Source organism: Pollicipes pollicipes, unplaced genomic scaffold (assembly GCF_011947565.3).
Source record: "Pollicipes pollicipes isolate AB1234 unplaced genomic scaffold, Ppol_2.1 Scaffold_4219;HRSCAF=4965_pilon_pilon_pilon, whole genome shotgun sequence".
Lineage (NCBI taxonomy): Eukaryota > Metazoa > Arthropoda > Thecostraca > Pollicipedomorpha > Pollicipedidae > Pollicipes > Pollicipes pollicipes.
In genome coordinates, this window is record NW_023596448.1 from 30,985,882 (window position 1) to 30,998,007 (window position 12,126).

Genomic DNA, 12,126 nt, shown 5'->3' on the forward strand with positions numbered 1-12,126 from the left:
ATAGCATTTACCGGAATCGTTGTTACTACTTTGTTAATTGGTCGGCACGCCATAGCTCTCTTGCACGCGCATTTATCGATCGCTCCCTTGGCCGGGCTTGAAGACGTTGCATGTGAAGCCATTAGCGGCGGCTGCTCCAGCGCTGGCCCCTGCGACCTTGTGCGTGTGCGGCGTTTGTACGCCTCGGCGTGGCGTCGCCATCTACTTACCGAGCGCCGGGTGAGATTACGTACTGGCTGTCGCCGACGGAGCGGACCCCGCGCGCTGCGACGCGCGTGCCCACGCACGTGCGCCTATTTATTCGGTGTTCCCCGCGGCGCGGCGCCATGAGCGTGCGCGTGCGCCGCCAGGCGAGAGATGCAGATCCTGATGCCAAAGTGGGCGCTGCGCGAGGCCGTCCAATGCCGCCGGTGTTGGTCTGTCGTGCGCGGCGTGGCGCCCGCCACGCCCCGCTGGTTGGCCGACGCCGCCGCTCTTCCCGCTCCCCCAGCGGCGACCACGCACTCACGTGTCGCGACAGGACGGCGGCGCTGGTGGCGTCGATCGCTTCGCCGGGCTCGTGATCGGTGGACGGGCGCGCTGGTGGCTCGTGGCTTTTGCGCGACTGTCGCGCGCGCGCTGGTGCCCCCTCTCCCCTCTCGCCCAACCTCTGCGAGGGTCCGTGCCGGCCGGCCCCCGCAGCGTGACGTCTCGCGGCCGCGTCGCGCGCCGTTGCCGGCGGCGCCCCCGGCCTGGCCGGCCGTCTCGGCTGCGGCGCCGACGGCTGTTTGCGCGGGCAGGTGTCGGCCGGCGCCGGCTGTGGTCCGACCCGGCGCGACAGTCAATTGAGCGGGCGTCACGCGGCGGCCACTGCGGCACGCACGGCGACCCCGCCCCTCCCGCCGCCGCCGCGCCGTCGCCGCCCTCCCTGGCGCCGACCGCGGCAGAGCCGCATGCGACGGCGCGCGGCTGATGGCCGGGGAGGGCGGCGGCGGGGGTGGGGAGGAGGGCTGGGGTCACGGGGCGCAGCGGGCCGACGAGACGGTGAACGTGTCCGCCACCCTGAGCGAACGACACGCGAGGAGGTCGGTGCCTGTTGGATACGGCCTTGCGGCGTGGCCGCCGCTGCTCCGCCGTCGGTGTGCCCGTGTCGAAAGCGTGTTTGCGCGCGTCTCTGTCACGATTGTCGTCGCTGTGGAGGGACTGGCAGACTGTCGGCGATCTCTTTCCACACCTTCGTCATGACACGTTGCCGCGTGGTCGCCGTTCCTGCATTCTGTGACGCGGGAGGCCGCAGCCGTCCCGCACGAGTCGTGCAGCGTCCGCCTCCGTCCGGCGCTCGCCGCGTAAACGGCTGCGCGGCGCCGACTCGTCTTCTGCTCTCGCGACGCGCAGTATTCTGTCTCGGGGGCTGGCTTCGGGGTCGCGGCGACGGGCCGCCCGCTGCCTGCGACGCCCTGACGCACCTGTTGTAAAAACCACCGGCTCTGCGGCCGCTGTTGTATCGTGCCGTCTGTGTTTTCGACTCGGAGAGCCGCTATTGTAAATATTTATTTCGTACATGTAGCGTGCGATGCGGCGGTCGTCGTGGCGGGCGTCACTGCGCATGCGCCGGCAAAACCATCGGCGGGCGTCAGAAGACGCTAGCTGCTGCGCCAGACCTCGCCGCGACGCGAAACTGCGCCGGGTGTCAGGGTCTGCGTTTGAAAGTCTCTGTTAGATCGATTCGTGAATGTTTATCTGACGACGGAGCGGACGCGTGGCGGTTAGGTGAGGGAGCGCGGAGCCCGCGGGAGGAGAGAGCGTCGCGCGGAAGGAAGAGCAAGGAGGCCGGTTCACGTGGGCGTGCGCCAGTGCGGCGTAGCATTGTATGGCTTTGTCGTGAATAAAACCACAAAACGGGCGCGTCAGACAGGGCTGAGGAAGGCAAGGCTCGAATGTTGCAGCGGCGATCACGAGATAGGTCGTCTGTAGGCTGCTGAGTGGGGTATCCGTGTGGTGAACAAACGGCGGCATTTAAACATTTTGATACACACGCAAATGCACTCGAAACCGCAGCGTTTCCACACTTAAATGGGACGGCAACGTAAAAAGCTGGCGCCACTCACACTAACCTGACAGGACATGTGGTCAAACAGCGCTGCTTTAGTCGCCCAAACCTCATAGCACTGAATGAATCCGGCTCCAAACTGCGAACCTTCCGGTGTCATTTCTACATGTCAGGATGCACCCGTGCCTATCAGCGGAGCGTTTCGGGTCGGGCGCGATGCGTTTCCAACCATCGATGCGCCGTGCAACGCCATCGTGTACAATTAATAAGTACATTTACGCAATATGTGCGGTGTGGTACATCACAAGTTCGCCTGGCGAAAAGAGCGCTCGCACCAGCAGCATGACTGCGAATGAAGAGGAGTGGCTGCAAGCTAGAAACACAACGTGGTGGTCACCATTCGCAGTAGCTGTACCCCACTTTTTTTCTTGCTCACCACCTCACCACATAATGGATCCGGTAGCCCACGTGACTGGCACTCATTATCGCGAGACACCGACCCCGCGGTAACGCACGGCAGGTGCGCACGGCCGAAGCCCAGCGTTGGGCCTGGCGCGTCGCGACCGGATGAACGTCACTCACCCAGGGTGACGAGACAGCGGATGACGTCGTTCTCACCTAGCTCCTCCGCGACACCGGGCGGGTTGGCACCGCAAAACCAGCCGTCGTTGGCGTCGGTGGACCAGTGACGTAACACGCCACTACCAGTGACGTCACTCGGGCCAGGGCTCCTCTTCGGCACCCGGTCGGTGTTTGCAGTGATTACAGCGCCGCTCACGCATCAGGAAGCAAGGCACCAGACCCAGCGGGAACAGGAGCACGCCGAGGAAGACACCGCAGCCGGTGAAGCGGTTCTTCAACGTGCCCACCTGCAGAGGGGAGAAGGGGAGCAGCGTCAGTAGTGTCACCGTCAAGAAAGTTTAGGAGCAGACGGACGGGATGCCAACCCCGGAGCAGCAGGCCCACAGATCCGACATTGCGTCGATTGGGAAAAGTATTCTGACATCTGTGTCTTGAGTCCTGGGCAGCGGTGTAGTATCTTGTTCAGTTCAGGGGGGGGGGGGGGGGAGGGGGGGAAACTATAATGGATCGCAGGGAGGACGAACAGTATACACCTGAGACCATTGCTGCCGCATAGGAAGACTACGGTGCTCCCACTGATCATTGCTCTTATATATCTTTCAACAACAGGTTTAAGCAATTAGGTTCACGAACACTGCTTTTATACGTGACGCTGGCCGCCATAATCTCAGCACAATTAGCAAAATAGAAGTGAGGAGCCAGGTCCTTGGTGGGAGGGGGGGGGGGGGGGGCGGGAAAGCGTGCCCCTGTCGATCTCCGGTCGATCCCGGGGTCCATCAGAGGTGTAATTAAAAACGGTTTTGTGGGCGGGCGGGGGGGGGGGGGGGGCTCTGCCGCGGGTCAAGTGGCCGAGTGTTTATCCTCGGGAGCATCCATATGCTATGTTATGTTTGGATTTTCGGCACTCCACGCTGCCATCTGCACGAGATTGAAAGGTATGCCATACTTTTGTGAGCTGTGTTATTTCTGGATCTACATGACTATCGCGTGCAGTTCCCTGCACCCGAGTCTCACATTCCACGGTCTGCAACATTGAGCGTCCGACGGCAGGAACGGACGGAACGGTTCGAAGCCGGCGCGGTACGCTCCTGGCAGCAACGTCGTTGCGCTTGTGGACACAGCAGAGGCCAGTCCGGCGCGGGGTGTCCGGCTGCCGAAGCGGGGCTGGCGGGGTCGAACGGCTCGAGCTTCTTTGTCGCCGTCGGCCGCCTCAAATATTGATGCCGCCTGGACAGTGACGCATATAACTTCTGTTTGCACAGCGAGCAGGAAGTTTTACGGTGCGCTGGGGCACGCTCGCTCCGGGCCGCGGCGCTTCTGCGGCGTCGCCGCTGACGAGGCGTCGCCATCGACGGAGGCCTGGGCTGGGGAGGGCAGGCAAGGTCGTTCTCCTCAAAGGCGTAATTTTTCATCTCGAGGTTGTTGGGAACGCGTCTACGCCCCCTCCCCCCCCCCCCTCCCGCCCCCGACGACGCCCCTGCCTGCCCACGTCGCTAGGTCTTACGTCTTACGGGCTTGCCACTAAGCTGTTCCCATCCCCGCTAACGAGGCTCTATAATAGCTTCACTTGTGAGGGGGCGGGCCTGATGAGAAGGTCAGCCGCGTGGGCGGGGCGGGAATCCGAACGCCCCAGCGTCGGCAACCCTGCGGACTTGATTTACGTGTGTGCCATAGAGGGGGTTCATAACGTGTATGGTGTCTGCCATCTGTTTGGCTACTTGTTAACATTTGCACGCCGCCGAAAGGCTAATGGTGAAGTGGCGTTTCCGGGTCAGCGCGTGCTGATACTAGCAAGACGGCACCCACAACTGGTGGATTGCTCGTTTCACCGACAGGTCGAGTCAACAACGTACATTTCTCCACTTCGCCATCCTTTTTGCCGCGCCCTGGCGGGCAAAGGCGTGCGGCGTTGCATTACCAACTCCTTGGTGCACGTCTTATTCGTGATAAGTGTTTTTCGAATGGTCATCTGATCTGACGGGAATTTGTCCATAATGAGCATATTTATATACGCATATGCATATATAATTATATATACCGTCGCATTATATACATACATGTACATATATATATATATATATATATATATATATATATATATATATATATAATGGAAGTCTGCTCATGATAATGCCGCTGCATGGATGACGTCCAATCTGCTTTGTACCCAGACAAAATTTGCGTAGCAGCATAGCACAAAACGCGCAAACCGTTGATATACAGCGGCAACCGACCAGAGCCCATTAAAGCAGGTCCAAATGCCGGTGTCTTGTATATCATGTATGCGATTGTCCGTGACCTGACCCTGCTGATTTGTCTCATCATAGAACGCATGAATTAATTCACGAGTCAACACACGAGACCCCGTTACTGCCGCTCCCCCTCCGCACTTCAGGTGTTGGAGCTGGCGAATGCGGCCCGACAACGCACGTGTATGGCATTGTTGGGTCACGCACCTCGGACTCGTACTTGGCATCTCCCGCGAGGTGGGAGAGAAGCAATGGGAAGAATCTCCTTTCTCATCAGACATGTGCTTGAATCCCAAGTATGGATCCAGGACCACATAGTGCCCATGTTTCAGGGACCTTTTTCTGTGCTTCGGGCCATTGGTGTCACGTATAGCCGATGCTGATTTGAGCCCCTCAATGTTTTTCGGTGTCTGAACTACTGATACACTAGGTACCTAAACACATCACTATCAATATCATCATCATATATCATCATAATTGCTTTCACACCGGCTGCAAGTGGAATGTCATTCCTCAGCAATAAATCAAGTTAAAACCGACCCAACAGTTTTTGTTTTATTTTGGCATTAGGTACCCCGTTCAGAATGCCCGATTTCCGGTGAGAAATCAGGACTTGGAGGTAAGTTAGGTTAACTTTATGGCTTCAGCCCCTCGACCCTTATTCAACCGATTTTAGAAAGTGGCACTCCCGCTCCAGGTAAATGTCTGCATCTCAACAAGCACAACCGAATCCGGAAAAATTCCTCAGCGGCGTTAGGCTCCTCCGACAGTTTCACGCCTCCAGGCCGTCCAAAAGCGGCCGCGTTGGGTGGGCCGGCGCGGTGCCAGCAGCCACACCCAGCGCTGGGGCGTTGGGGGCCGCTCGCACGAGCCCATGGATACGCCAAACCCAGCAGTCACCGCGGGCGTTCAGAATTGACGTGGTCCTGGTGGAAGGCTCCGCGGTGGACCTTTGACGGCGGAGGGGACAGAGGGTCAAGGGCAATCCGTGTATGAGGACTGGCTCCGCGATGGGTCTTACCCTCCACGGCCGGCTTTTTACGGCGGAGGGAAGACATGGTCAAGGACAATCCGTGTATGAGGACTGGCTCCGCGATGGGTCTTACCCTCCACGGCGGGCTCTTTACGGCAGAGGGAAGACGTGGTCAAGGGCAGGCCGTGTACGAGGACTGGTCCTACGATGGGCCTTTTATGGCAGAGGGGTCACAAGGCCAAGGGCAGGCCGTGTATGAGAACCGCCTCGGCGGTGGGTCTTACCCTGCAGACGGGACAGCGCACGCTCGTGGGCGGCAGTCTGTAGTAGGGGTCGTCCGGCTCCTCGGGGCTACCCATGGTGTGGCGCGGCTCAGGTCCCTGCGGTGGGTGGGACTCTCAGACAGACGCCTCCCACGTGCTCATGGGGGCATTGTCGTTATACAGCGGCGCATCACGTGCTCACCGAACACTGCTGTTGCACAGGTGTTGTTCTCCGCAACAGCGGCTAGCAATGTTAAACGTTAAACATGCCTGGCAGCCGTCAACATGCCCCTGTTGGATATATGAGCATCTCTTTGGCATAGCGGCATAGCCAGGAAAAGTGCCCTGGTGGCAAATCGGGTTACCGGGGCCATCCCAGCCCGGGGCCTCTTCTACGTCGCTTAGGGGCCCTGTTTTTGGATTTATGGTATGCTTTCACTCTCGGACTCGTAGGGTGATGCATCTGGGGCCTGTTTTATGTTTTAGAATACTTGCGGACGTCTTGCACTGCCAAAAGACGTTAGAGCCTTTGGTCCCAGGCAAGCCCCACCTTCAGGGGCAGAGGGAGTGGTGGGATGGGGAAGGGGGCACCACCCTAAATCTGTCTGGCTATGGCACAATGCTATCACATCAGCAGACCGTTCTGCAGACTGAGCATGGCAGCTGCCGAGGATCTACGCACACAAAATGCATGCCATTGGCTTGACATGAAGGGCACAGAGCTTGGGCCACCTGCCCGGAATGCCTGTGAAACAGCGGCGTCTGAACAAATATCGTTTGACAGAGCAAATACATGCCCTACTGCTTTCACTCGCCTCGCCCGCGGTTTACGTGACTGGAGCACCCATGAGGGTTATGCAACGTAAGCTATTTACGGCCCCAAGCGCCACTCCTTATCCAGGACCAACGCGCGGCTGGTATGTGCCATCGGACGTAAACCCACCCTGCTTCCGTTCTCCTCCGCCAGGTGGGAGGGCGGTGGCACATTGAGAGCGATGGTAGGCACCTCCGACGGTCTCTGGCTGTCCCCCATGTGGTGCACCTTCTTGGCCCGCGGCCCGGGCGCGATCATGGGCTCGCTCGGCTCTGGCGCACCGGCGCGGACTCCGCTGGTGCTCGCAGCTGTGAAAGGTCATGCGGTCAGGGCAGCAGAGCTGTTGTTACTGCTAAGCGGACTGGCGCAATGGTTTCAGTTAAGCCCTTGGCGACACAAGGTGGAGGTAATGAAAAGGCTCGAATAGAATTTACGCTATTAGATGAGAATGATCGTGATATGATGGAGCATTGTCTCAATCATACGACGGAGTTAAAGATGGAGCTTTCAGTTGCGTCGACGACTGTAACCTCATGGCCGAAGGCGCATCGGAATCAACAGTTGATCAACAGTACAACAGTTGATCAGATTGTTTGCCGACATTGCAGCATGTACCAATAATTTCATACTGCATGAGCATTTCCCCTGTTAACTTTCTCGTGACTAAAATCAAGAAACAGCAAAAACAATAAACTAACGAAATAACGAACAACGCCTGAGTCTTACCTGGTGGCGAGATAAAGAACGTTTAAAGCTTTGAGCGGTGTCTGCCTTCACGTAAGTAAAAAGTCACGCTTGAAGGCAGGTCGACTGCACGCGCTGTCACAGCAACACCTGGCGCTGCTGTGACGCTGGACTCGAACCCCCTGTTTCGTCCACCCACGCCAGAGACAGCGCGCTTCACAACAGTCCGGCACCACTCCACACTAGCAGCGGCACCACCACACCAGCAGCGGCACCACCACACCAGCGGCGTCACCACTGCGCTCCGATACGTCCCCCTCCGCAAGCGCGTCACCCAGCCTCCCCTCGCGTGACCGTTAACTTTGCGGAGGTGACGACCCCCACACAACGCTGCGGCACACGACCCCAACATCCAATGTGAGCCGCCTCCACACGGGCCGTGCCGGCCTCGTCACCGGCCACCGCGCGCGGCGTCAGCTCCGGACCTGGCGCTGGGTCACACAGCCGCTGGCGCCACCCGCTCCCACTGGGCGCCGCCCGCCGACGGTCGCAGCACTCCGCCACGGGCTGCCGTCCGTGACGGCGCCATCGATCTACCACCTGGGCTTCTGGGCCCGCTCGAGCCCCGCTCTGCTGCTGGGCGCCCGCGCGCCGCCTGTGAACCGCTGCTGGGCGTCCTCGAGCAGCTCCTGCACCACTCCTGGACGTCCCAGTGTGACTCCAATACCGCTCCTGGCGTCTGAGCGCTGCTTCTACACCACTACTGGACGTCTGGGCGTCGTTCTTACGCCACAGCTGGACGTCTGAGCTCTGCTCTTACACCACTGCTGGACGTCTGAGCGCTGCTCTTGCACCGCTGCTGGACGTCTGAGCTCTGCTCTTGCACCACTGCTGGACGTCTGAGCGCTGTTCTTACACCGCTGCTGGACATCTGAGCGCTGCTCCTGCACCAATGCTGGACGTCCAGGCGATGAATATCGAACTACTGCTAACTTCACACACGTCCGTTCCGGGCGTCTCCAAAACCCCTTAACAGCACCACTCACCAGACGCGACTGGAGCTCCCCTCCCAGCGCCTTGATTCCTCGCGGGTGATTGGATGGGTCACGGGCAGCAGGATAAAGGTGAGCTCATTCTTAACACCGCAGCTTCCAACAAGCGGCTCACATCGTGGGAGAAACTCGCGGTAACCGCCTCGGCAATTACTTAGCGGAGCATTTTGCTCGGAAGGCAACGCGCCAGTTACTCAAGCCGCAGTGGCTGAGGTTATAGAATTTATGTCATTTCACACAAGGAATTATTATAACGCAGCTTGATGTCCGCAACCGGTGCCCCTGACCCGCTAAAAAAACCCAAAGAAAACCGGCATGAGTGTGAACTGAAAGCACCCTTCCGTGGACGTAGGCGATTCTATCCTTAGCTAACGCTCAGCACGCTGTGTCATTAACAGTCGCTGTTTTGAAGATTGGAGGGCTTTGGGGAGTCAATTTATGCCCGCAGATACCGAACGAATCCGAACCTCGCATGGCTTGGCAGATTTCTGAAAACAGCGTACCTCTTGCATGCATACTTGGACTGAGAAAACTTGGTAAATCTGTCGCGCTCGCTACGACTGGTGTAGCGAAGGGTAGCTTCTGATCAGGCGATTTTAATTTTTATGAATGTAAATGTCTAGTACAACGTTTTGAATTGATTTTTTCTTCCTTCAGCGGATTTCCTAAGCAGTGCTTGTGGCGTGAGCCCCGATCCCACTATCCGATTGTAAACTCCCGGGTCAATGCCAGAGCTTTGCAGCCGAAGCTTAACATATCCCACCGCTCACCACGGTTCGTCCCCCCTTTAAGGTCACCTGGCGCGACCTCTGCTACCGGTCGCACGCCGTTCCAGGCTGAGGCAAATCGCGAGCACGTTAAACGACTCGAACCCATGCCGCCACTGCAGGTTGACTCGGAAGGCGAGCTCTCTAACCAACAGAGCTGTCAAGACGGAGAAGGCTGCTGGATATTGTGGGGTTTGGAAGGTTTTGGAAGAACTGGCCATTGTGGGCTTTTGGTTGGCTTTTCAAAGGCTGTTGAGTATTGTGCAACTATGCAATGTGTTCACTTGGAGGGACGAATGCGCCTGAGTTTTGGCACGTATGCGTTCTTTCGATGCTTTTTGTTGCGGTTTTGCAAACTGGCATTTACCTGTTAACCATCCGATGCAGGAGTCCACGTTCTCCACCATGTCACTGGTGGTCTTCAGCGAGCCCGACGTAGGAGTCCACGTTCTCCACCATGTCACTGGTGGTCTTCGGCGAGCCCGATGCACGAGTCCACGTTCTCCACCATGTCACTGGTGGTCTTCGGCGAGCCGGACGCAGGAGTCCACGTTCTCCACCATGTCACTGGTGGTCTTCGGCGAGCCCGATGCACGAGTCCACGTTCTCTACCATGTCACTGGTGGTCTTCGGCGAGCCCGATGCACGAGTCCACGCTCTCCACCATGTCACTGGTGGTCTTCGGCGAGCCCGATGCACGAGTCCACGTTCTCCACCATGTCACTGGTGGTCTTCGGCGAGCCCGATGCAGGAGTCCACGTTCTCCACCATGTCACTGGTGGTCTTCAGCGAGCCGGACGCAGGAGTCCACGTTCTCCACCATGTCACTGGTGGTCTTCAGCGAGCCGGACGCAGGAGTCCACGTTCTCCACCATGTCACTGGTGGTCTTCAGCGAGCGATGCGTCAGGCACGTGCCTTCCGGCCTCTTTTTCGGTGTTTCGGCGTGCCAGCTTAGACAACGGGCCTTCGTCAAACAAGCGCAAATCTAGATTAAGTGGGCCAGACTATCTCTCAGACAGCTGCATGTGCTGAGCTCTGAACTCAAACATGCAGGGCTTGCAACACTGAAGCCTAGTTAGGACAATGGCGCCGGCATAATGCATATTTTAGCCGCTCGGACCGCTGCCTGGACAGGCTAGGGCTATAAATCAAAAGTTGGATTTCAAATGCAGATGGCAAGCTATTTTACCTTAACATTAGAGCCGAAGTACAGGTCTATGAAGACGTCTCCACAGCAAGGCTTGTTATGTTTCCTTAGTAGATGCTGCCGATCACTGTCTTCGTGCGAGGGAGGCTAGACGCTATACACCTTTGCTGCAGTGCGGGACAAATCATTCGTCCTTTAGGTGTCAAGGTAATGGTGATGCCTGGGATTGAGGATCAGCTGGGAGTCCCGCCCAGGCCCGACCTTCAGACCTTCATGAAGTCATGTAAATTACAACGTAGCGATTTGAAAGTATTCTACTTGGTTTCATAATCGCAAACGACCTGCCTTGTGTCGTAGCTAATCGTCTTTGTGCTTGTATTTAATCATTTAACACGCCACAACGCCACAGCCGGCTAATCTGTGCCAAAAGCTTTGCAGGAGCAAAGCATCGAATACATTCTTTCCCAAAAACACCACACTACCAGACGTCCAACTTCAAAGGAGCTACGGGCAAACAGTAAGACTTAACCTGCAAAAGTCCCACATCAGTCTCAGATTGTCCTTAAAGGGCCGCTGTCACGAAATAGGACGCCGCGTGCTCTTGCATCGTTATCGCTGCATCGTTGCATCGTTGCTTGGCCAGTTGACCAGCCAGTGGGATCCACGTGCCCGAAGTGCAGCACTGCGGTCTGCTACCTGGCACGGGCACTCCCCACAGCGGTAAACAAGATCCAGCGAGACTGTCCACATTGCGCACGGGTTTTTGAAATGCATGGGGGTTCTGTTGTTGCAGAAAATCGGCCTTAGAAAAAATCTGGGTTGCACGTTATTAGGCGTCGTTTGGCAAGCACTCAATCGACTGTAGATCAAACGCCGTTTTTGACCATGTGAAGAGATATGCTCAAACATATTATGGTTTTTATTTTATGCTTCCCTTCAGCCGGCACATTCGAATCAATTAGCACGCGAGAGTCCTCATCCTCCGCTATTGATGTTTCAAACAGCACGGAGCCGACCGTCCCCGTCTGCAAATTGGTCTTTTCACAGCAAACACTTCCATTTTTTCCATAAATGTCATGGATAATTCTGGATACCATGATTCCTGTTCCAGCCACCAGCATGAATCGCGGAGTTACACTGCTGGGAGGGGGCGGGGCTCGGAAAAGGGGGACGAATTGCCGCCCTGTCGCTCTTAGCGAATCCCACTAGCTAATGATATCCCAATGGGACAGGTTGGCTTGCATCGCACCACACACAATGGTGTGATCGAGACCAAAGCGTTCTCAAAAACTGTCCTCTCCCCATGCTCATTTAGAAAATATTGTGTTCGGGGTCCTCCACCAACAAATCTCGAGTTATTAGCGGCCAAGAGACCCAGTTTCCCCGGACTACAAAAGATGTCAAAATATCATTCGAAGGCGAACACAGCGTGCGTGTTTAGGCTACGCTTCCGGGCGTACGGGGCTGCTTTGGCTATTGGTGCCTGGCTCGCTGCGTTGGCTGCAGCAGGGCAGGCTGAAACACACCAACGGAGCTGCGGTGAGTGCCGGACTCAGGTGCGAACA

The 12,126-nt window shown here is 57.2% G+C and overlaps 1 protein-coding gene across 1 annotated transcript; it reads right to left on the minus strand.

Moving 5' to 3' along the window:
* Positions 1-2,742: 2,742 nt before the first annotated feature.
* LOC119095171 (brain protein I3-like) lies at positions 2,743-7,129 on the minus strand. Its single transcript, XM_037218048.1, has 3 exons — positions 7,040-7,129; positions 6,118-6,213; positions 2,743-2,898 (listed from the first exon to the last, which is right to left on the minus strand). Exons 1-3 carry the CDS (start codon positions 7,127-7,129, stop codon positions 2,743-2,745), a joined length of 342 nt encoding a protein of 113 aa, XP_037073943.1.
* Positions 7,130-12,126: the final 4,997 nt, after the last annotated feature.